Source organism: Macaca mulatta, chromosome 7, assembly GCF_049350105.2.
Source record: "Macaca mulatta isolate MMU2019108-1 chromosome 7, T2T-MMU8v2.0, whole genome shotgun sequence".
NCBI classification, from domain to species: domain Eukaryota; kingdom Metazoa; phylum Chordata; class Mammalia; order Primates; family Cercopithecidae; genus Macaca; species Macaca mulatta.
Window position 1 is genome coordinate 57062741 of NC_133412.1, and position 23616 is coordinate 57086356.

Genomic DNA, 23616 nt, shown 5'->3' on the forward strand with positions numbered 1-23616 from the left:
AAATTGTACAATTCAATGGTTTTTAGTGTATATATGTGTGCAATCATCATCATTATCTAATTTTATACCATTTTCTTTATCCTTCCTCCCAGCCCCTGGCAACCATTAATCTACTTTCTGTCTCTGTGGATCTGCCTCCTACATGGAATCATACAATATGTAGTCTTTCATGATTGGCTTTTCTTCACAGAGTAGAATGTTTTCAAGGTTCAGCCATGCTGTAGCATGTATTAGTACTTCATTTACTTTGTGGTTGAATAACATTCCATTATATAGAATATAATATTACAGAAGATTTTATGTCTCTATTCATCAATTGATGGGCATATGGTTTGTTTTCACTTTTTGGCAATTTTGAGTAATGCTCCTATGAACATTTGTGTACAGGTTTTAGTGCGGACACGTTTTCATTTCTCTTGAATCTCTACCTAGGAGTGGAGTTGCTGGGTCATATGGTAACTCTATGCATAACCTTTTAAGGAACTGCCATACAATTTGCCAACTGCACCGTTTAACATTCCTACCAACAATGTATGAAGGTTCCAATTTCTCCCCATCTCTCCAACACTCGTTATGATCTGTCTTTTTCATGCTAGCAGCTTGGCAGCAGTGTGGCCTTTCCTTGACTTTCAGGCTGCTCCCTTGTCATCCCCACAATGCCCCTGAATCTGCCTTGGTTGCCCCCTCCCTTACAATCCAACCTTATGTGATCTACAATACCATCTCCTCGATGTAAATGAGACAACTGGAGAGCTCATGACACCAAGCCCCTAATTTAACCGGCATCCCAGGCACAGTGGCTCATGCCTGTAATCCCAGGACTTTGGGAGACCAAGGCAGAAGGATCTCTTGAGACCAAGAGTTCCAGACCAGCTTGGACAACATAGGGAGACCCCATCTCTACTGAAATAAACAAGTAAATAAAAAATAAGAATTAGCCAGGTGTGGTGGTGGGGGCCTGTAGCCCCAGTCACTTTGTAATTCCAGCTACTAGGGAGGCTGAGGAGGAAGGATCTCTTGAGCCCAGGAGTTCAAGGCTTCAGTGAGCTATTATTGCGCTACTGCACTCCAACCTGGGTGATAGAGTGAGACACTGACACTAAAATAAAAATAAATAAATAAATGAAAGAAAGAAAAAAAGGGCACCCATTAAGGGTAGAACACAAGTTCAGCTGAGTTCACAGATTGCTAGGAGGAAGCCAAGTGTTCTATGTGCCAGGCAGCACGTACCACACATATTCATTCACGCAGTCCTCACAATGCTCCTAAGAAGTAGGTAGGCAATTTTTAATGTCCTGTGGTTTTATGAGTGGCCTGGTCAGGATTTGAACCTAGGTGGTATCACTGGGTGCTTCCTCTCCGCACTAGCCATGGCAGAGGGACTGTGTTGAGTCAAAAGGGAGTACAGTCAAGTGTGGGTGTACGAGAGAGCACATTTGCCTTCCTGGTAAGCTGTAAGGCCTTCCTGGAGGAGGTGCTTCCTGATACAGGTCTTCCAGGATAGAGTTGAGAAAGGAGAGTGGGGAGCAAGTATTCCAAGGTAAGGGAGGAGTGCACTTGGCATCCTGGAAGCTTGAAAGTGCATGACTTGGCCAGGCACAGTGGCTCATGTCTGTAATTCTAGCACTTTGGGAACCTGAGGTGGGAAGATGGCTTGAGGCCAGGAGTTTGAGACCAGCCTGGGCAGCATAGCAAGACCCCTTCTCTATAATTTTTTTTTTTTTTTGGCAGGAGGAGACAGAGTCTCACTCTGTCACCCAGGCTGGAATGCAGTGGTGCGATCTTGGCTCACTGCAGCGTCCACCTCTGGTTCAAGCAATTCTTGTGCCTCAGCCTCCCAAGTAGCTGGCACTACAGGCATGTGGCACCACGCACGGCTAATTTTTGTATTTTTAGTAGAGACAAGGTTTCTCCATTTTGGCCAGGCTGGTCTCGAACTCCTGACCTCAAGTGATCCGCCCACCTTGGTTGGCCTCCGAAAGTGCTAAGATTACAGATGTGAGCAACCGCGCCCAGCCAAATTTTTTTTTTTAGACAGAGTCTCGCTCTGTTGCCAGGCTGGAGTGCAGTGGTGTGATCTCCACTCACTGCAACCTCCGCCTCCTGGGTTCAAGCGATTCTGCTGCCTCAGCCTCCTGAGTAGCTGGGACTACAGATGTGCACCAACACGGCCAGCTAATTTTGTATTTTTAGTAGAAACTGGGTTTCACCATGTTGGCCAAGATGGTCTTGATCTCTTGGACTCGTGATCCGCCTGCCTCAGCCTCCCAAAGTGCTGGGCTTACAGGCGTGAGCCACTGCTCCCGGACAAATTTTTTTAATTAATTAAAAAAAAAAAAAGGGCTGTTGCAGTGTCTCACGCCTGTAATCCCAGCACTTTGGGAGGCTGAGGCGGGCGGATCACAAGGTCAAGAGTTCCAGACCAACCTGGTCAATATGGTGAAACCCCATCTCTACTAAAAATACAAAAAAATTAGTCGGGCATGGTGGTGAAGGCCGGTAATCCCAGCTACTTGGAAGGCTGGGAGAATCGAATGAAGCTGGGAGGCAGAGGTTGTTGCAGTGAGCCAAGATCGTGCCATTGCACTCCAGCCTGGACAACAAAGCATGACTCCGTCTCAAAAAAAAGAAAAGAAAAGAAAAGAAAGTGCCTGGCTTTGCCCTTTCCAGCAGCTCCGCATGGCTGGAACATCCGGTATGGGTTGCCAATCAATTAGGCCCAAGAGGTAAGCTGAAGCTAGACCATAAGCAAGATGTGGTAGGCCTTGTTCAGGAGTTTGGACTTTGGACTTCATCCTGAAGCAGTGGGTAATTTTGCAGAGTTTTAGGGAAATATCAGAATGATTGTGCTGGCTACAGAGGTCTCCACAAATCACTGAGGAGTCTGGTTTAGCTGCAGTTGATATACAGGGGGAGAAGGGAAGGAGACTGGAGTCCAAGGGTTTTCGTGAGTCTCATCTCAGCCGTCTCCATGGTGACACTGGAAGATGGTACAGTTCCTTCTGATGAAATTTCCTTGCTGAAATTTCAAGTGTTTTGTTTCATGCTGGACTAGACCTTGGCTTCACCCCCTTCTCTCTGACACACAGAGGCAAACTGAGTAAGTGAGGGGATGGGGAAAGAAATACTGGGATGAGATGGGGAGAAGCAGAGGGGCCCCGTAGTGCCACCAGCCTGTGCAACCATGGCCACCCATCCTCCGTTCTCCAGCCCCAGGCCCCTCCAGAACCAGCACCAAGTAAAAATCAAGTTGTGCCTCTCGGGAAGAAGAGCCTTTCTTCTTGTACTTACTCACACAGGCTCTAAATAGGGGACCAGCACTTTTGTCCAGGGTTCTGAGTGATCATCAATTCATGAGCTGTAAGGCTGGGAGGCTCTTTAGAGATCTCCTAAAGCCCTCCCTTACTTAGCCCTCCCTCTGTCTCTTACTCCGCCTTTTTATTTGTAGATGAAGAAACAGAGGCCTGCATTATGGAAGCGACTTTCATAAAGGTTAAAATTCCAAAGAGGCCAGGCGCGGTGGCTCCCGCCTGTAATCCCAGCACTTTGGAAGGCTGAGGCAGGCAGATCGCTTGAGGTCAGGAGTTTGAGACCAGCCTGGCCAACATGGTGAAACCCCAACTCTACTAAAAAAAAAAAAAAAAGAAGAAGAAATAGCCAGGCATGGTGGTGTGTGTCTGTAATCCCAGCTACTCAGGAGGCTGAGGCAGAAGAATTGCTTGAACCCAGGAGGCGGAGGCTGCGGTGAGCCAAGATCGCACCACTGTACTCCAGCCTGGGTAGCAGAGCAAGACTGCATCTCGGAAAAAAAAAAAAAAAAAAATTCCAGAGGAACGCTCAAAAAATTATAAATAGAATTACATGATTCAACAATTCCACTTCTGAGTATATACCCGAAAGAATTGAAAGCACGAGCTCAAACGGATATTCCCCATACCAATGTTCATAACAACATTAGTCACAATAGCCAAAAGGTGGAAGCAACCCAAATGTTCATCAACCGATGAATGGGTAAACAAAAATTCCCTGGTATATACATATAAGGGAATGTTATTCAGCATAAGAAATGAAACTCTGATACATGCTACCATACGGATGGACCTTGAAGACACTATGTGAAATAAGCCTGACACAAAAAAACAAAAATTATATGAGTCCATTTATATAAGTACCTAGAATACTCAAATTCATAGAGACAGTAGAATGGTGGTTAAATACAAAAATTAGCAGGGCATCGGCCAGGCGCGGTGGCTCACGCCTGTAATCCCAGCACTTTGGGAGGCCGAGGGAGGCGGATCATGAGGTCAGGAGATCGAGACCTTCCTGGCTAACACAGTGAAACCCTGTCTGTACTAAAAATGCAAAAAAATTAGTCAGGCGTGGTGGCAGGTGCCTGTAGTCCCAGGTACTTGGGAGGCTGGGGCAGGAGAATGGCATGATTCCGGGAGGCGGAGCTTGCAGTGAGCCGAGATTGCGCCACTGGGCTCCAGCTTGGGCAACAGTACATCTCAAAAAAAAAAAAAAAAAAAAATGGTGGTTGCAGGAGCTGATGAGGGGAGAGGGCAGTGTAAAGTTACAGTTTGCTAAGCATGGAGTTTCAGTTTGGGGTGATGAAACAGTTCTAGTGATGGATGGTGATGATGGTCACATAATAATGTGAATGTACCTAATGCCATTGAACTTTGCACTTAAAAATGGTTAAGATGGTAAATTTTATGTAATGTATATTTTGCCACAATAAAAGGAAAAAAAAAGAGACTGGGCTTGGTGGCTCATGCCTGTAATCCCAGCACTTTGGGAGGCTGAGGGGGGAGGATTAGAAGGTCAGGAGTTCGAGACCAGCCTGGCCAATATGGTGAAACTCCGTCTCTACTAAAAACATACAAAAGTTAGCTGGGCATGCTGGCGGGTGCCTCTAGTCCCAGCTACTCAGGAGGCTAAGACAGGAGAATTGCTTGAACCTAGGAGGCGGAGACTGCAGTAAGCCAAGATCACACCACTGCACTCCAGTCTGGGTGACAGAGTAAGACTAATTGTTGGCCACATTTTAAAGTTTTATCTTTGCTTTACTTTATTTCTTCTTTCTCATGTACTTTTAAGAAATAACCCTTTTAATATTACAGAAGTATACATATGCATTTTAGAAAAGTTGAAAACAAAGACAAGCAAAAAATTTAAAAAGTAAAATGTTCAGATTCCCACTACCCAAATAACAATTATTAATATATTAGTAAATGGCCTTCTTTTTACCAAAATGAGTGATTACATTTATTCTGTAACTTGCTTTTTTCAGCGAAACATCTCCACTTTCCATTACAGTAAATTTTCATCTCATCCAATATTTAAACTATATTCAAGTTTCTCCAGTTGACTCCAAAATCTCTTTGTAACTAGTTTTTCCAGAACAGTATCCAATCTAGGATCACCTGTTGCATCTGATTATTATGGCCCTTTTGTCTCTTTTAATCTAGCAAAAGTTGGCCAGGTTTGGTGGCTCACACATGTAATCCCAGTACTTTCGGAGGCTAAGGCAGGTGGATCACCTGAGGTCAGGAGTTCGAGAGCAGCCTGGCAAACATGGTGAAACCCTGCCCAACACGGTGAAATCCTATCTCCACTAAAAATACAAAAAGTAGCTGGGTGTGGTGGCACACACCTGTAATCGCAGCTACTCAAGAGGCTGAGGCAGGAGAATCACTTGAACCCGGGAGGCAGAGGTTGCAGTGAGCCGAGATTGTACAACTGCACTCTAGCCTGGGCCACAAGAGCAAAACTCCGTCTCAGAAAAAAAAAAAAAAAAAGAAAAACTAGCAAAAGTCGTTAAAAAATATATATATACTTGTTGAAGGTTAATTGTCCTGGAGAATTTCCCACCCTCTGACTTTGTGTTATTGGTTCCTTATGGTGTCATTCATCTTGTTCCTCTTTCCTTTGTATTTCCTGTACACTGGAATTAATATCTAAAGGCCTATTGACATTTAGATACTAATTAATCAAAAACATTTTTTGACTAGAATAAATAATTACCATTGATTTTGTGTTGTATCACTGCTAAAGATACACTATTTCGTTGAGGATTAGTAAAGCACTAGCAAAACTCAGATTAATTTCTGGATTAAGGTAATAACAACCTGAACCCACCATCATACAATGAGATTGTCCTTGCATCTATTAACCTGTGTGGTGTTACTTTGACCCTGTAAATATCCAGTTCTCCACCAACTATTAACATATAAAATTAACATAATGGTTTAGCCACAATTGATAATCCTTGTTTAAAAGGATTTGCCACTGCTGGGTGTGGTGGCTCACTCCTGTAATCCCAGCATTTTGGGAGGCCAAGGCGGGTGGATCACCTGAGGTCAGGAGTTTGAGGCCAGTCTGGCCAACATGGTGAAACTACATCTCTACTACAAATACAAAAATTAGCCTGGCGTGGTGGTGCACACCTGTAATCTCAGCTACTCGGGAGGCTGAGACATGAGTGATCACTTGAACCTGGAGGTGGAGGTTGCAGTGAGCCGAGATTGCTCCACTGCACTCCAGCCTGGGCAACAGAGCAAAGACTCTATGTCAATAATAATAAGAAGAAGTGAATTTGCCAAAGTATGCTTTTCTAATCCTGCTTTTTTTTTTTTTTTTTTTTTTTTTTGAGACAGAGTCTTGCTCTGTCACCAGACTGGAGTGCAGTGGCACGATCTCAGCTCACTACAACCTCCGCCTCCCGGGTTCAAGTGATTCTCCTGTTTCAGCCTCCCAAGTAGCTGGGATTACAGGTGCGTGCCACCATGCCCGGTTGTATTTTTAGAAGAGATGTGGTTTCACCATGTTGGCCAGGATGGTCTCGATCTGCCCGTCTCGGTCTCCCAAAGTGCTGGGATTACAGGCGTGAGCCACCGCGCTCGGCCTGTGTTTTTTTCTTACGAAGTAGGTTCCCTCATTAACTGGGACTGTTTGGCTACTGTGAAATCGTTTCTACTGGAAAACAGAATGAATCTTTATTTTTTTTGTTTTAGTAGGGAGAGGCTTGGAATAATGGTCCCTTCCCACACTGAGGTTCCATTAGTCTATGGAATAAATGTTTTCACTTTTTAGTTTTGAGCGTGAGCAAACTCTCTACGGTATTTTCAATTACTCGCTGAGACTGCTTTAGTTTTCCAATCTCTTGTGTGAACACCATGGTATGTCTTAGTTGAACCACTGTCATGCCAAAGAAAAGGATTCCGAAAATCTCTAAGTCACACGATCTCAAGAGGCCAGCCAGCTCTGCAGCTGGGTTTTCAGTTCCAATCGTTTCTAGAGAGTGTGCAGGAAGTTTCTCCCGAGCCTTCTTTTGCAGTGGGCCACGAGGGTGCTGAGAACATCTCCGGTCCCCGCGCTGCAGGGGGTGGGCGCTCTGCCGGCGGGAATCTTTCGGATGAACTGGAAGCACCCCCACACTCACTCCTATTCTCCAGGCTGGAGTCGGCATCGCCTTCCTTGGCCCGCCTTACCTTTAAGGAAACGGAAAGGTGCTGACCACTAGAGGGCTGTTTATACATTTTTATCAAACAACAGAAGTTCGTGCGCACAGAATCAGACATGAAACACAAGTTTTAAAAGTCGTGAAAAACTTTGCAAAAAATACATATATATGTATATAAAATGGAAAGATCGTTTAATACGAAATGCAATTTCTTGGAGCAAATCAAAACAATCATATTCCTTTGAAAAGATCTAGAAAGAATGCTTTCCTGCGACTGCACGGCTAGCTCAGTCGGTAGAGCATGGGACTCTTAATCCCAGGGTCGTGGGTTCGAGCCCCACGTTGGGCGGCATTCATTTTGCTTTCATTTGGCCAACTTCAGGTCCCATCAATGTCAGTAATTTCACCAGTTTCAGTTCTCATCAACGGTAATAACAGACTTCAGCCTGGATGGTCTTATTTTCAAATAATTCGATACATACAAAACTACTAAAACTAAACTAACTTAAAAAAGGAAAAATGGGCCGGGCGCGGTGACTCACGCCTGTAATCCCAACACTTTGGGAGGCCGAGGAAGGTGGATCACGAGGTCAGGAGTTCGAGACCAACCTGGCCAATATGGTGAGACCACCCCCCACACCGTTCCCCCGACCCCGCACCGTCCCCTCACCCCGCAACGTCTCTACTAAAAATACAAAAATCAGTTGGGCGTGGTGGCAAGTGCCTGCAGTCTCAGCTGCTCAGGAGGCTGTGGCAGGAGAATCGCTTGAACCCAGGAGGTGGAGGTTGCAGTGAGCCGAGATCGGGCCGTTGCACCCCAGCCTGTGCGACAGGGCAAGACTCCGTCTCCAAAAAAAAAAAGAACAGTGAAACCAGAAAATTTCATCTTGTAAATTACACAGTTAAAGGCTATCTGCCGTAGAAAAGTATTTGTTGCTGAGTGGCCTGCTTGAAGGGCAGCCGAACGCCAAAGGTTAGGGCATAAGAAGACATTAAAATTCACGAAATTGTAGAGTTCATAATATTGCCGAAGTAATCTCTGTTAAAACGCTTGAAATATTTTTTACTTAATATTATGTGATATTGAAGATTAGTTTGGAGAACAATTCTGCATATTTTTAAACCACTGTTAAGATTGTTTTAGTGATGAACAAATATGGTGGTTATTGTGAGCAGAGCCTTAGAACTTTTTTATCCTTTTTTTTTTTCTGAGTGCTTCTATGTAGATACCCTTTTTCCCTTCTTTCTTTCTTTTTTTTTTTTTTCTTTTTTCTTTTTTTGAGACGAAGTCTGGCCTTGTGACCCACGCTGGAGTGGAGTGAGTCAATCTCGGCTCACTGCAACCTCCACCTCCCGGGTTCAAGTGATTCTCCTGCCTCAGCCTCTTGAGCAGCGGGGACTACAGGCACAGGCCACCACACCAGGCTAATTTTTGTATTTTAGTAGAGACGGGGTTTCACCATGTTTGCTAGGCTGGTCTTGAACTCCTAACTTTGTGATCCACCGGTCTTGGCCTCTCAAAGTGCTAGGATTACAGGCCTGAGCCACCGCGCCCGGCCAGAAGCTCACTTTCTTTGAGCAAAACTATTGTATGTTGACAGTTCCAAGTTTTTTCCTCTACCTAAATATTTTTAGTCATCCCTAGCAATTCTCAAATGTTCTCCACAATTACTATATGTTATCTCATCAATTCAAAATAGTTTCAGACCTTGGAAGAAAGATATTAAAAAATTTCAGCATCTGGCCGGGCGCCGTGGCTCACGCCTGTAATCCCAGCACTTTGGGAGGCCGAGGCCGGCGGATCACGAGGTCAGGAGATCGAGACTATCCTGGCTAACACGGTGAAACCCCGTCTCTACTAAAAACACCAAAAAAAATTAGCCAGGTGTGGTGGCGGGCGCCTGTAGTACCAGCTACTCTGGAGGCTGAGGCAGGAGAATGGCGTGAACCTGGGAGGCGGAGCTTGCAGTGAGCCGAAATTGCGCCACTGCACTCCAGCCTGGGAGACAGGGAGACTCTGCCTCAAAAAAAAAAAAATTTTTTTCAGCAAATTTCAGCATCAGAAATGAAGATACCCAAACACCCCCATTATTACAGATGCATAATTAATCTCTAGGTGATGGGAGGTGAGGTGAATTTTTTATTTTTGTTTTTTAACTTTTTTTCTGAGACAGTCTCGCTCTGTTGCCAGGCTGTAGTGCAGTGGCCTGATCTCACTCACTGCAACCTCTGCCTTCCGGGTTCAAGCGATCCCCCTGCCTCAGCCTCCTAAGTAGCTGGGACTACAGCTCGCACCACCACACCCGGTTAGCTTTTTGTATTTTAGTAGAGAGGGAGTTTCATCATGTTGGCCAGGATGGCCTCGAACTTCTGACCTCGTGATCCACCTGCTTCGGCCTTCCAAAGTGCTGAATTACAGGCATAAGCCACTGTGCCAGGCCCGGATTTTTCCCAGAGAAGTAAACCAGGTGGGAAAAAAACCAAATTGGTAAATTGATGAAAGGTCAATGAAAATGTTACATATTACTTTAAAATAGAAGAGTGGGGTTACTTGTGTCCCCCCCAAAATTTATATTTAAAGCGCTAACCCTCAGAGCCTCAGAATAAGATCTTATTTGGAAAAAGCTCTGTTGTAGATGTAATTAGTTAAGATGAGGTCCTACCAGAGTAAGGTGGCCTCCTAATCCATTATAACTGGTATTTTTATTAAAAAAAAAAAAAAAAAAGGGGGGGGGGGAGGAAATTTGGAAAAAGACACACAAACCCAGACACCAACATCTGGAAACCTGGGAGAAAGCCATGTGCAGACAAAGGCAGAAACTGAGGTAATGCTTCTGCAAGCTAAGGAACACCAAATGCTCCTGCAAGCTAAGCAACGCCAAAGATTGCCAGCAAACCACCAGAAGCTAGGGGACAGGAATGGCACAGATTCCTCCTCACAGTCCTCAGAAGGAACCAAACCTACCAACACATTTATATGGGATTTCTAGCCTCTAGAACTGTGAAATAATACATTTATGTTTGGCAGTCCTGGGAAACGAATACAATCAGTATTCCAGTTGGGACGTAACTTTGATTTTAAATTTTATTTTTTTTATTATACCTTATATTAAGTAATTGTCATCATCTTCATTCTCGAAAAGTCTTTATGAGAAGCAATAGGTTTTTTTTGATGCAGTCCTAAATTAAGGTCAAAGGAGGAAGTTAGGATCACTGAGCCTTCAGAAGTAGCATTTTAACAAGCTTAATCTTTTTTTTTTTTTTTTTTTTTTTTTTTTTTTTTTTTTTTTTGAGACGGAGTCTCGCTCTGTCGCCCAGGCTGGAGTGCAGTGGCGCGATCTCGGCTCACTGCAAGCTCCGCCTCCCGGGTTCACGCCATTCTCCTGCCTCAGCCTCCCGAGTAGCTGGGACTACAGGCGCCCACAACCGCGCCCGGCTAATTTTTTGTATTTTTAGTAGAGACGGGGTTTCACCGTGGTCTCGATCTCCTGACCTTGTGATCCGCCCGCCTCGGCCTCCCAAAGTGCTGGGATTACAGGCGTGAGCCACCGCGCCCGGCCAAGCTTAATCTTTTTGTTGTTGTTGTTGTTGTTGTTGTTGTTTTTTTTGTTTTTTGTTTTTTTTTTTTTTGAGACGGAGTCTCGCTCTGTTGCCCAGCCCAGGCTGGAGTGCAGTGGCGCGATCTCGGCTCACTGCAAGCTCCGCCTCCCGGGTTCACGCCATTCTCCTGCCTCAGCCTCCCGAGTAGCTGGGACTACAGGCGCCCACAACCGCGCCCGGCTAATTTTTTGTATTTTTAGTAGAGACGAGGTTTCACTGTGGTCTCGATCTCCTGACCTTGTGATCCGCCCGCCTCGGCCTCCCAAAGTGCTGGGATTACAGGCGTGAGCCACCGCGCCCGGCCCAAGCTTAATCTTAATGGATATTTTTTCTTATTGTTAGCTGATGATTCATTATGTTGAGTAGTGACTTATTGCTATTTGTACTAAAAAATGCAAAGATATACCACGTCAAATACATTTTATTCTCCCATGGAACTCATATTTGAAGATTTTACGTTCAATTAATCTATAAATGAACACTTTAAGACAGTCTGCGAATTCAATGCAGTCCAGTTTCTTCAACAAGTAAATGGCAAAAAAAGACAGACAGAGATATCTTAATGAAATGAAATGTGTGGATTTTGTTTCCATCTTGATTTGAACCAGTCATAAAGAAACATCTATGAGACAATCAGGGAATCTGAACACAGACTGGGTACTTGAAGATAAGGAGTTGTTTGCAATTAAATGCAATAATGTCATTTAGAGATACATACTATTGTTTATGAATAAAATAGACACGATCTCTGGAATCTGGGTATATGCATTTTTGGGGGGAGAGGAATGAAGAGATATCAATGAAACAAGATTGGCCACATGTTAATAATTGTAGAAGCCGAGTGACCCACACAACAGAGTTCATTACACTATCACCTCTGCTACTGTATATGTTTACATTTTTCCATAAATTTAAATACCATTAGATTATGCAAAAACAAAACTGTCTTAACCTCTGTAGCCCACTTAGCATCACTAACAGTGGGACAACCAGATATCATGTGCCTACTGATGTAATTTTATGAGAACTGCACAGCGTCACCTTTAAAATATTCTTGTCGAAACACTCAACTTAGATCTAATCAAGCCTTTAGACCTAACTTTACATTTATAGGAAATGTAAGTAACAAGTAACACTGTGAGTAAATAATCGGGTGAATTCAGAATGTCAGACATTCAGCAAAGGCTTGGGCTCTTCAGAAAGCAAATACTAATACTAAACAAAGACTAATACCACTACTAATAAAGGGTATGTGTAGGGGGGCAGACTGTATTTGAGCCAAAGGCTTCCCCTCCAGCCCCACTGACCGTCTGGTGAAGCCAGTGAATTCTCTTCTCAGAACGTCTTAAATGCATTTAAAAAAAAAAAACAGGCCGGGCGCGGTGGCTCAAGCCTGTAATCCCAGCACTTTGGGAGGCCGAGACGGGTGGATCACAAGGTCAGGAGATCGAGACCATCCTGGCTAACACGGTGAAACCCTATCTCTACTAAAAAATACAAAAAACTAGCCGGGCGAGGTGGCGGGCGCCTGTAGTCCCAGCTACTCAGGAGCCTGAGGCAGGAGAATGGTGTAAACCCGGGAGGTGGAGCTTGCAGTGAGCTGAGATCCGGCCACTGCACCCCAGCCTGGGCGACAGAGCAAGACTCTGTCTCAAAACAAAAACAAAAACAAAAAAAACCCCACAAGATTATTAACAAAACTACATTGAAATACAGTTACCAAAATATTTAAAAGAACAATATGGTAATACACATGTTCCATTATTAATGCATTAAATAACAAGATCTAGCAGCAGGTCCAATAACTACAATAGTTTTATTTTATTTATTTATTTATTTTGAGATGGAGTCTCGCTTTGTCGCCCAGGCTGGAGTGCAGTGGCAGTGGCGCAATCTCAGCTCACTGCAACCTCCACCTCCCGGGTTCACAGCATTCTCCTGCCTCAGCCTCCAGAGTAGCTGGGACTACAGGCGCCCACCACCACACCCGGCTAATTTTTTGTATTTTTCGTAGAGACGGGGTTTCGCTGTGTTAGCCAAGATGGTCTCCATCTCCTGACCTCATGATCCGCCCTCCTCAACTTCCCAAAGTGCTGGGATTACAGGCGTGACCCACTGCACCCTGCCTAGGAAATGCTAAATTTTAATTAGAATTTGGTGAAAATTAAAATGTAATTTTTGCCTCATCCAACTTCATGGACCCTTTCAATTGTATCCACGGACTCCTAGTTTAAGACCTTCTGCTCTAGGTTTAAAAAGACAAGCTATTTGGCTAGGCGTGGTGGCTCAAGCCTGTAATTCCAGCACTTTGGGAGGCTGGGGAAGGTGGATCACTTGAGGTCAGGAGTTCAAGACCAGCGTGGCCAACATGGTGAAATCCTGTCTCTACTAAAAACACAAAAATTAGCTGGGCATGGTGGTGTGTGTCTGTAATCCCAGCTACTCTGAGGCAGGAGAATGGCTTGAACCCAGGAGGCAGAGTTTACAGTGAGCCGAGATTTGAGACTCTGTCTCAAACAAAACAAAACAAACAAACAAAAAAACAAGAGATTGCTCAGTTCTGGGGCATAATTAAAAAAAAAAAGAGAGAGAGAGAGTTTAGCTGAGAGCAGTGGCTCACGCCTGTAATCCCAGCACTTTGGGAGGCTGAGGAAGGCAGATCACCTGAGGTCGGGAGTTCGAGACCAGCCTGACCAACAGGGAGAAACCTCATCTCTACAAAAAATACAAAAATTAGCCGGCCATGGTGGTGCATGCCTGTAATCTCAGCTACTCAGGAGGCTGAGGCAGGAGAATAGCTTGAACTGTGAGGTAGAGGTTGCAGTGAGTTGAGATCATGCCATTGCACTCCAGCATGTGCAACAAGAGCAAAGCTCCGTCTAAAAAAAAAAAAGAGAGAGAGAGATGTAACAATCAAATGCAATACATTGTCATTTAATGGGTCTTGTTTTGAAAAAAGCATGACACAAACAAGTGATGAAATTTGGAGTACTGCATAATTTTAGAAAACAATTGTTATTCCCCATTGACATAGGTTTCTAACAGCAACAAGTTGAAAGCAGACTGCATGTTATTGTGCTGGATGTGATATGGTATTGTGGCATGTAGAAAATGCTTATTTTGGAAGTACATACTAAAGAAACCAGGTGTGAACGGTCATTATGTGTTTACACACACACATACACATACCACATAAATATATGTTAATATAAGGTATATATGGGGAAATGTTCACAGCTGTTTAATGGAGGTGACATAAAATGTCTTTTTCTTCTTGTTTTTTTGTTTTTTTTTTTTTTAATTTTTTTGAGATGGAGTCTTGCTCTGTCACCCAGGCTGGAGTGCAGTGGCACAATCTCGGCTCACTGCAACCTCCGCCTCCAGGGTTCAAACGATTCTCCTGCCTCAGTCTCCCGAGTAGCTGGGACTACAGGCATGTGCCACCGCGCCCGGCTAATTTTTATATTTTTAGTAGAGACGGGGTTTCACCATGTTGGCCAGGATGGTCTCAAACTCTTGACCTTGTGATTCACCCACCTTGGCCTCCCAAAGTGCTGGGATTACAGGCATGAGCCACCACAACCTGGCTAAAATGTATTATTCTTTTTGCTTTTCTGTATGTTTGAACTTTTCACAATAAAATCTTTAAAAAGTGACTTTAAAAATTTTTTTACTGAAGTATAATGTAGATTTCATAAAGTGCATTACTAGTAAGTGTACAGGTTGATGGATTTTTACATGTGTATAACATGTAACACCATCTAACCACACCAGATTAAGATACAGAACATTTCTGTCACTGTTCTGTAGTTTCCTAGTGCCCCTAATTTCTAACACTATTGATAAAGTATGTACTCTTTCGTGTCTGGTTTCTTTTGTACAACATGAGTTCCTGTTATATTAAAGCCAGTTTTCATGCAGGGCGCAGTGGCTCACACCTGTAACCCGGCACTTTTGGAGGCCGAGGCGGGTGGATTGCCTGAGCTCAGGAGTTCGAGACCAGCCTGGGCAACACGATGAAACCCCGTCTCTACTAAAATGCAAAATATTAGCCGGGCATGGCAGTGTGCACCTGTAATCCTACCTACTCGGGAGGCTGAGATACGAAAATCGCTTAAACCGGGGAGCAGGAGTTTGCAGTGAGCCAAGATCATGCCATTACGCTCCAGCCTGGGTGACAGAGTGAGGCTCCATGTCAAAACAAAAACAAACACCAGTTTTCAGAGACTCCATGATACCGTGTTTGTCAAGAATGTGGAAAAACAAGTCTTTTTTCTTAAATTGCTAGTTGAAATGTCAAACGATGAAACCTCTCATAAGGCCATTTAAAATGCCCACATTCTTTGACCTAGTAATTCTACTTCTAAGATCCTAAAAAAATAAAAGCAAAGTACAGAAGGCAGGCATGGTGGCATGCATCTGTAGTCCCAGCTACTCTGGAAGCTGAGGCGTGAGAACTGCTTGAACCTAGTATTATAGCCTGGCTATACTGACACGCTACCCTGGACAACATAGTGAATAGTGAGACCCTGTCTCTTGAAAAAGAAAGAAAGAAAAAGTAATGTGCACAAAGATGAGATAAATCTTGAAATATTTATACTATGATATGTCAACAGCTATTGAAAACGTGAAGTATTCATGTTTGTAATCCCAGCACTTTGGGAGGCAGAAGTGGAAGGATTACTTGAGTCCAGGAGTTGGAAACCAGCCTGGTCAACATAGTGAGAGCATATCTCTGCAAAAATAAAAGTATTAGTTGGGTGTAGTGACGCCCATCTGTAGTCCCAGCTACTGGGGAGCCTGAGGCAGGAGGATCACTTGAACCTGGGAGCTGCAAGCTGCAGTAAGCCATGATCATGACACTGTGCTCCAGCCTGGGAGACAGAGCAAGACCCTGTTTCAAAAAAAAAAAAACAAAAACGGGTGAGATAGACCTATATGTAATTTGAACAATCTCCAGGACATGTTATTATGTTAAAAAAGAAAGAAATTGAACAGGATGTACAGACCATTTATGTTGAAAATAAATACATACATACATACATGCATACATACATGCATACATACATACATAGGCCGGGCGCGGTGGCTCACGCCTGTAATCCCAGCACTTTGGGAGGCTGAGGCAGGCGGATCACGAGGTCGGGAGATTGAGACCATCCTGGCTAACATGGTGAAACCCCGTCTCTACTAAAAATACAAAAAATTAGCCAGGCGTGGTGGCGGGCGCCTGTAGTCCCAACTACTTGGGAGGCTGAGGCAGGAGGATAGTGTGAACCCAGGAGGTGGAGCTTGCAATGAGCTGAGATCACGCCACTGCACTCCAGCCTGGGCGACAAGAGTGAGACTTGTCACACACACACACACACACAAAAAAGGTAGAGAAAAATGCACACACCAAATGGTGGGAAGGTTAATGGGGAGAAATAAACGTGTTCCTTAAGTTTTGCCCTGTATTTTAGATTTCTCAATTGTTGCATCATGAACCCAAATATTCGAATATTACCTATGTAATTAACACATAAAGGCAAATAAGTTAACTTCAACACAAAAGCAGAAATAACACAAAGAGGGTTCTAGGATAAAAATAACTCCTCATGGATTCCCAAACAACTCATAACAGTGGTTACTTTGTAGGGGGAACTGGGCAGATGAGGGGTGGAGGTGGGAAAGAGACTTTTCCCTATTTTCTTTCTTTTTTTTTTTGAGACGGAGTCGCGCTCTGTCGCCCAGGCTGGAGTGTGGTGGCGCGATCTTGGCTCACGCCATTCTCCTGCCTCAGCCTCCGGAGTAGCTGGGAATACAGGCGCCCGCCACCACGCCCAGCTAATTTTTTGTATTTTTAGTAGAGATGGGGTTTCACCATGTTAGCCAGGATGGTCTTGATCTCCTAACCTCGTGGTCTGCCCGCCTTGGCCTCCCAAAGTGCTGGGGTTACAGGTGTGAGCCACTGCACCTGGCCCACTATTTTCATTTTTATATTTTTAAACTTTTGGATTAAAAAAGTATGTGCAGGCCGGGCACAGTGGCTCACGTCTGTAATCCCAGCACTTTGAGAGGCTGAGGTGGGTGGATCACCTGAGGTCAGGGGTTCAAGAACAGCCTGGCCAAAATGGTGAAACCCTGTCCCTACTAAAAATACAAAAATTAGCCAGCCATACTGGTATGTGCCTGTAATCCCAGCTACTTGGGAGGCTGAGGCAGAAGAATCGCTTGAATCTAGGAGGTGGAGGCTGCAGTGAGCTGAGATTGTGCCAATACACTCCAGCCTGGGCGACAAGTGAGACATAGTCTCAAAACAACAACAACAACAACAACAACAAAAATTGGCCAGGCGCAGTGGCTCATGCCTGTAATCCCAACACTTTGGGAGGCTGAGGCAGGAGAATCACAAGGTCAGGAGATCGAGACCATCCTGGCCAACATGGTGAAACCCTGTCTCCACTAAGATACAAAAAATTAGCCAGGCGTGGTGGCATGCGCCTGTAATCCCAGCTACTCAGGAGGCTGAGGCAGGGGAATCGCTTGAACCCAGGAGGCAGAGGTTGCAGTGAGTTGAGATTGTGCCACTGCACCTCAGCCTGGCAACAGAGCGAGACTCTGTCTCAAATAATAATGATAATAATAATAAACCATGTGTGTATTTTATATTCAATAAAAAATTTAAAAGTGTACAGGACAGTTTTGGTGGGATGGGGTTCAAAGAAGCCCTTGTCCCTTTTTACAGCTTAGTAATGGTGTCCAAGGGAGGGAATACAGTCATGGGTTCTTAGTTTCTGTATCTGGTTGGGCCAGTAAAGCCCCTTCCTCATCCCTCTTTTCTACTTATTACTAGAGACTGAAACTAAAAACCATGGCTTCAGGGTGCTAAAAGCCTAAACAAAACAAAACAAAACAACAGGAAAATAAGGCAGGTTGGACAAGCTTGCAAGTAGCAGCCGTGACAAGATGGTGTATATTCAACTGGAATAACGAAGATTTTTGTGGGTTTCTGTTGTCGAAGAAGGGGTTGTGTTAAAAAGACTGAAGGAGAAATGGAAGTCAGAAAAATGGAGAGGGGCCCGGAAATGGTAGGGTGTGGAACCCGGGCAGGGGAGGGCTTAGAAAAGCCATGGAGGCAGGCTGGGCACGGTGGCTTGCTCCTGTAATCCCAGCACTTTCCGAGGCCAAGCCGGGCGGATCACGACGTCAGGAGTTCCAGATCAGCCTGACAACATGGTGAAACCCGGTATCTACTAAAAATACAAAAATTAGCTGGGCGTGGTGGCACGTGCCTGTAATCCCAGCTACTCCGGAGGCTGAGGCAGGAGAATCGCTTGAACCTGGGAGGTGAAGGCTGCAGTGAGCCGAGATCAGGCCACTGCACTCCAGCCTGGGCGACAGAGCGAGACTCCATCTCCAAAAAAAAAAAAAAAAAAAAAAGAAAGAAAAGAAAAGAAAAATATATAATATTGAAGAAATCCGTTTGTTTAGTGTGTGTACATTCAATCATGGCTCAAAAAATTAGATGACAAAAAAGTACAAACAGGGCAGGTACGGAATGCAGAGGTTGGCATATTCACACTAGCCTTTTGCGGATAGCAGAGCTCCATTATCTCAAAAAGCCAAAGCCTGACTAGTGTTTCCCACGTCATCTTCCTCATTTCCGCAAGGCCGGGACTGGAGAAGAGGAGGTAGACCTGGGAGCCAACAAATGGCTATCAATCCCACCAAATAGACTAGGCAGTGGGCTTGCTAAACAACGAAGCTTCCAGAAGCGGACCCCACTTCCCATCCTCTTGTGGCCACATTGCTGATCCTAAAGCTTTTCTATGCAAAAACTAGCGGAATGCTATTGAATATAGGTTTTCGAGGCAGCCCTATTCTCTCCGGCTACTTCAACATCAATGGGGGCTTATTTGCCCAAAGGACGTCGCAACTGGGTTTTTCCCATTTTTTCATCGCTGGTGGTTCACCGCCCCGACTCTCCCCCATTGCCCGCTCTGCTTTAACCTCCCACGTAATCAATTCCCCGCTTTACCAACCCGCAGCAGCCCGGGGGATGGGGAGTGGCGGGGGGGTGGGGAGGAGTGGGGTAGGGTAGCCGGCCCCTCCCCCACCCAGCTGCGCCTCCACCAACTAGAAACTACCAGTCCCGGCGTGCCCCGGGGCGGCGCGGGCGCAGGGGCGCGGGCGCGGCGGGTTGTCATTGGCTGGAGCAGCGGCTGCGCGGGTCGCGCTGCTGTGAGGTCTGCGGGCGCTGGCAAATCCGGCCCAGGATGTAGAGCTGGCAGTGCCTGACGGCGCGTCTGACGCGGAGTTGGGTGGGGTAGAGAGTAGGGGGCGGTAGTCGGGGGTGGTGGGAGAAGGAGGAGGCGGCGAATCACTTATAAATGGCGCCGAAGCAGGACCCGAAGCCTAAATTCCAGGAGGGTGAGTGTGCGCCTTTGGGAAAAAGGCACCTAACGGCGCAGGAGATGGAGGCGGGCTCGAGGTGGTTGAGGTTTGAGGGCCGGGGGTGGCTCGGGGTGCACCCTGAGAAGGCGGCGGATAGTGCTTTGTGCGGGGAAAGCGCATTGCGGATGGCAATTCCGATGCGTCATTGTGAGCGCTTTGTGAAGCGAGAGTGCTACGCAGGCGTTAGAGTGGGAGAGGGAGCGTTTGGCGCGTGGCACACCCTCGTCAAGTGTTTGTTATTGTTCTGAGGAAGAGGGCGCGGAGAGAGCAGCCTATTGTAGGGAGGCGACCAAGGCGCCATGGCGGCGGTTAGGGGAAGTGATGTGGCGGCGGGGGGAGGGGCGGCGGTGGTTTCTGGCTGTCCTGCAGCGCGCCCGGCCGCTTGGGCAGCCACGACCGGCGGTTAGGTGCTCCCTGGAGCCCCGGGGTGGTCGCGTTCGGTGGAGACTCGGAGCTGCAGATGGGGGTGGGTTTGGCGCCACGGGGCGGGAGAACTGCGTTGTAAAATGGCCGTTGCAACATGGCGGCTTCATCATGGCCGCTGGCGTCTCTGCCCCGTATGCAGGCGCAGCTTCAGGGCAGATGCAGCGCCCCCTTCCACGAAGACCGCAAGGTTGCCGGGACCCTTCGCTTACCTCAGAGTGGTGGGTGGGGACAGAAAAAAAAAAAAAGGATCAGTGGGATGAGCGTTTTCCTCCGCTTTGTGTTGCCTGGAGGCCTCATTCTGCTCTTAGGCGCAGTGCCAAGATCCTATGGTAACGTTAGTGCGCTCTCGCTTTGCAGTTGCTCGTAAAAAGTAAATAAAAATGATCTGAATGCAGTGTTAACGCCGTTTGCCTTTGTAAGTCCCATTGTCTCGACGTCATTTTTTAAATGCAGTAATTGTTTGATTAGTTGCAGTGTTTAACAGTGACTTGAAAGTTGAGTTTATTTTTATTAATTGGTTTTCGATTGGCATGAGGTTTGGCTAGGGTTAGACTGCCAGTGGAAGGCAGCTCTTTAAATTTTCACAACGCTTCAATTTATGTATAATAAGGTGGAGGTCTAATAGCTAAAAAGGAAGTAAAATCCTGTAAAAGGAGGAACACTCTAATATTCGTTTTCATTGCTATGGAAATTTATGCTAGTTACCGTAAATACGGTGTTTCCATGCGTACTATTTTTGTTCTAGGGATTTTTAGACTTGCATTAAAATTCCTTTTAGAGACATAAATCTTAAACCGTAGTACTGCGTATCTTATGGGATATTTAAGGGAGTTTTAGGGGTATTTTGTTAACGAGTGACTTTTTTGTTTTTTTATATATATATATATATATATATTTTTTTTTTTTTTTTTTTTTTTTTTTTTGAGACGGAGTCTCGCTCTGTCGCCCTGGCTGGAGTGCAGTGGCCAGATCTCAGCTCACTGCAAGCTCCGCCTCCCGGGTTTACGCCATTCTCCTGCCTCAGCCTCCCAAGTAGCTGGGACTACAGGCGCCCGCCACCTCGCCCGGCTAGTTTTTTGTATTTTTAGTAGAGACGGGGTTTCACCATGTTAGCCAGGATGGTCTCGATCTCCTGACCTCGTGATCCACCCGTCTCGGCCTCCCAAAGTGCTGGGATTACAGGCTTGAGCCACCGCGCCCGGCCTGTTTATATTTTTGAGACAATGTCTCACTCTGTCACCTAGGCTGGAGGGCAGTTATGGTACTCGGCTCACCTCTGCCCCCCGGGCTAAAGCGAGCCTCCCAAGTAGCTCGGATCACTGACGCGCGCCGTCATGCCCGGCTGAGTTTTGTTCTGTTTTGTTTTTAGGGGTTTTTTCTTTCTTTGTGGGTTTTTTTTTTTTTTTTTTTTTTTTTTTGTATTTTTGGTAGGGACGGAGTTTCATGATGCCCAGGCTGGTCTTGAAGTCTTGGGCTCAAGCGATCCACCCGCCTTGGCCTCCCAAAGTGGGAGGATTACGGGCGTGAGCTATCGCGCTCAGCCGTGTGACTTTTAATACCCTTCTCCCACCTTGAGAATCTGTGACTCTACCTCCTATGGATTCATTATTTTACTAGACGTTTTAGAGCAGATATTCTTAGTGCATTCAGAGGGTCCGTGAAATTGAATGAGGAAGATGTGTTTTTTCTGTGTACCCAAGTTTAGTTTTCAGTTAACAGTGTAATTCCTCCCCCCAAACCCCGAAAAAAAACGCCGCATTAGTATTTTCAGATCTCAGCATTACAGTTGTGGAAGATGTTTTCAGTTATCAATCATTCTCGTTTCTTCAAAATTAGGGTAGTTGCTGGATGACTAGCCAAGTCTTTGTCCTGTAATGTCATAGAACGTGACATTTAAAATGTTTTGGTGTTTCGATACAGTCGGTTGCCTTTGTACTACTGTGTGTTTTATGTATTTATGAAATCATTCGGCTCGTAGGCTGTATCAGACTGTCAAGGCACAAAAAGTTAATCGCTTCTGTAGGAACAGCCTAAGGTTGGCTGTTTAAGGAAGCGCTTTAGTTCTAGAGGGTTGCTAGTTAAGAGGGGAATAGCAGCAGAGAATTCCTTGTGCCTTTTTTTTTTTTTTTTTGAGACGGAGTCTCGCTCTGTCGCCCAGGCTGGAGTGCAGTGGCCGGATCTCAGCTCACTGCAAGCTCCGCCTCCCGGGTTTATGCCATTCTCCTGCCTCAGCCTCCCGAGTAGCTGGGACTACAGGAGCCCGCCACCTCGCCCGGCTAGTCTTTTTGTATTTTTTAGTAGAGACGGGGTTTCACCGTGTTAGCCAGGATGGTGTCGATCTCCTGACCTCGTGATCTGCCCGTCTCGGCCTCCCAAAGTGCTGGGATTACAGGCTTGAGCCACCGCGCCCGGCCCCCTTGTGCTGTTTTAAGTGGTGTAATTGGAGAAAGGTAGGAACCAAGGTATCCCCAAGTAAGGTTTTGAAAGCTATGTGAGAGATTCTGTACTTAACATTATTTTCCAGATGTGTTTTCTACTTGTGTTTAAAATGGAATTGTATAACCACCTTTTAAAAATGATTTTAGTGGGCCGGGCGCGGTGACTCACGCATCTAATCCCAGCACTTTGGGAGACTGAGGTCAGGAGTTCGGGACAAAGCCTGGCCAACCTGGTGAAACCCAGTCTCTACCAAAAATACAAAAATTGGCAGGGCGTGGTGACAGGCGCTTGTAATCCCAGCTACTCGGGAGGCTGAGGCAGGAGAATCGCTTGAACCCAGGAGGCGGGGGTGGCAGTAGGCCGATGTCGTGCCATCGCACTCCAGCCTGGGCCACAGAGCGAGACTCCATCTCAAAAAAAAAAATTTATTTATAAGATGATCAGAGAATATCTTGCAAGGGAAAAGGAATATTTTATGAATGCTAACAGAATCGTCTTGAAACACTCCAGAGTAATGTAATGGTAGAAAAAAGAGTGGTGAGAAATAGTGTTTTTTTGTGTGTGTTTTTGTTTTCTTTTTGAGGCAGTCTTGCTCTGTTGCCCAGGCTGGAATGCAGTGGCGCGGATCTTGGGTCACTGCAGCCTCCGCCTCCTGGGTTCAAGCGATTCTCCTATTTCAGCCTTCTGAATAGCTGGGATTACAGGCACGCGACACCGCACCCAGCTAATTTTTGTATTTTTAGTAGAGACAGTGTTTCATCATGTTGGCCAGGATGGTCTCAATCTCCTGACCTCGTCATCAGCCTACCTCGGACTTCCAAAGTTATGGGATTACAGGTGCGAGCCGCTGCGCCCGGCCGAGAAATAGTGTTTTTAATGATTCTTGTAAACTTGTAAAAAAAGTTTTTTTATTTGAATGTTCTATAAGCAATTCTTAAGGCATAGTGACTTCTTTGCAGTGGACTTGGTTTTCCATTGGAAATGCTTTTTTTTGTTTTGTTTTGTTCTGTTTTTGAGATGGAGCATTTGCTGTCCTGGGTCATACTCCTCAGCGCTGTGTATTTTTTCAACAGAATACTAGGGCCTCTAGCTAGAATGGAGGTCAGAGGGCCTCCGTTTCAGTGCACTTTTTTCCGGCAGCAGCAGCGAAGGGGGAAAAAATGGTAGGCCATTTTCAGAGTGCCTTTAAAATGTACCTGGAGAGTGAAATTAGGAAACACAGATCTGATCTGATCTTTGGCGCTGTTACT

General features: G+C 45.6%; 1 protein-coding gene and 1 non-coding gene across 13 annotated transcripts in view; both read left to right on the forward strand.

Moving 5' to 3' along the window:
- MORF4L1 (mortality factor 4 like 1) overlaps positions 1-23616 on the forward strand; it is a 56423-nt gene that overhangs the window by 10275 nt on the left and 22532 nt on the right. For 5 of the 12 annotated variants that reach the window (XM_015142841.3, XM_077938358.1, XM_077938359.1 and 2 more), the window contains exon 1: positions 19310-19477. The exons of 1 other annotated variant lie outside the window; for it this stretch is intronic. In XM_015142841.3, the coding sequence (XP_014998327.1) occupies positions 19438-19477 (40 nt within the window). In that variant the 5' untranslated portion in view covers positions 19310-19437. 12 annotated transcript variants of the gene reach the window in all.
- TRNAK-CUU (transfer RNA lysine (anticodon CUU)) lies at positions 7742-7814 on the forward strand. Its single transcript has one exon. It is a non-coding gene; the product is annotated as a tRNA-Lys (tRNA).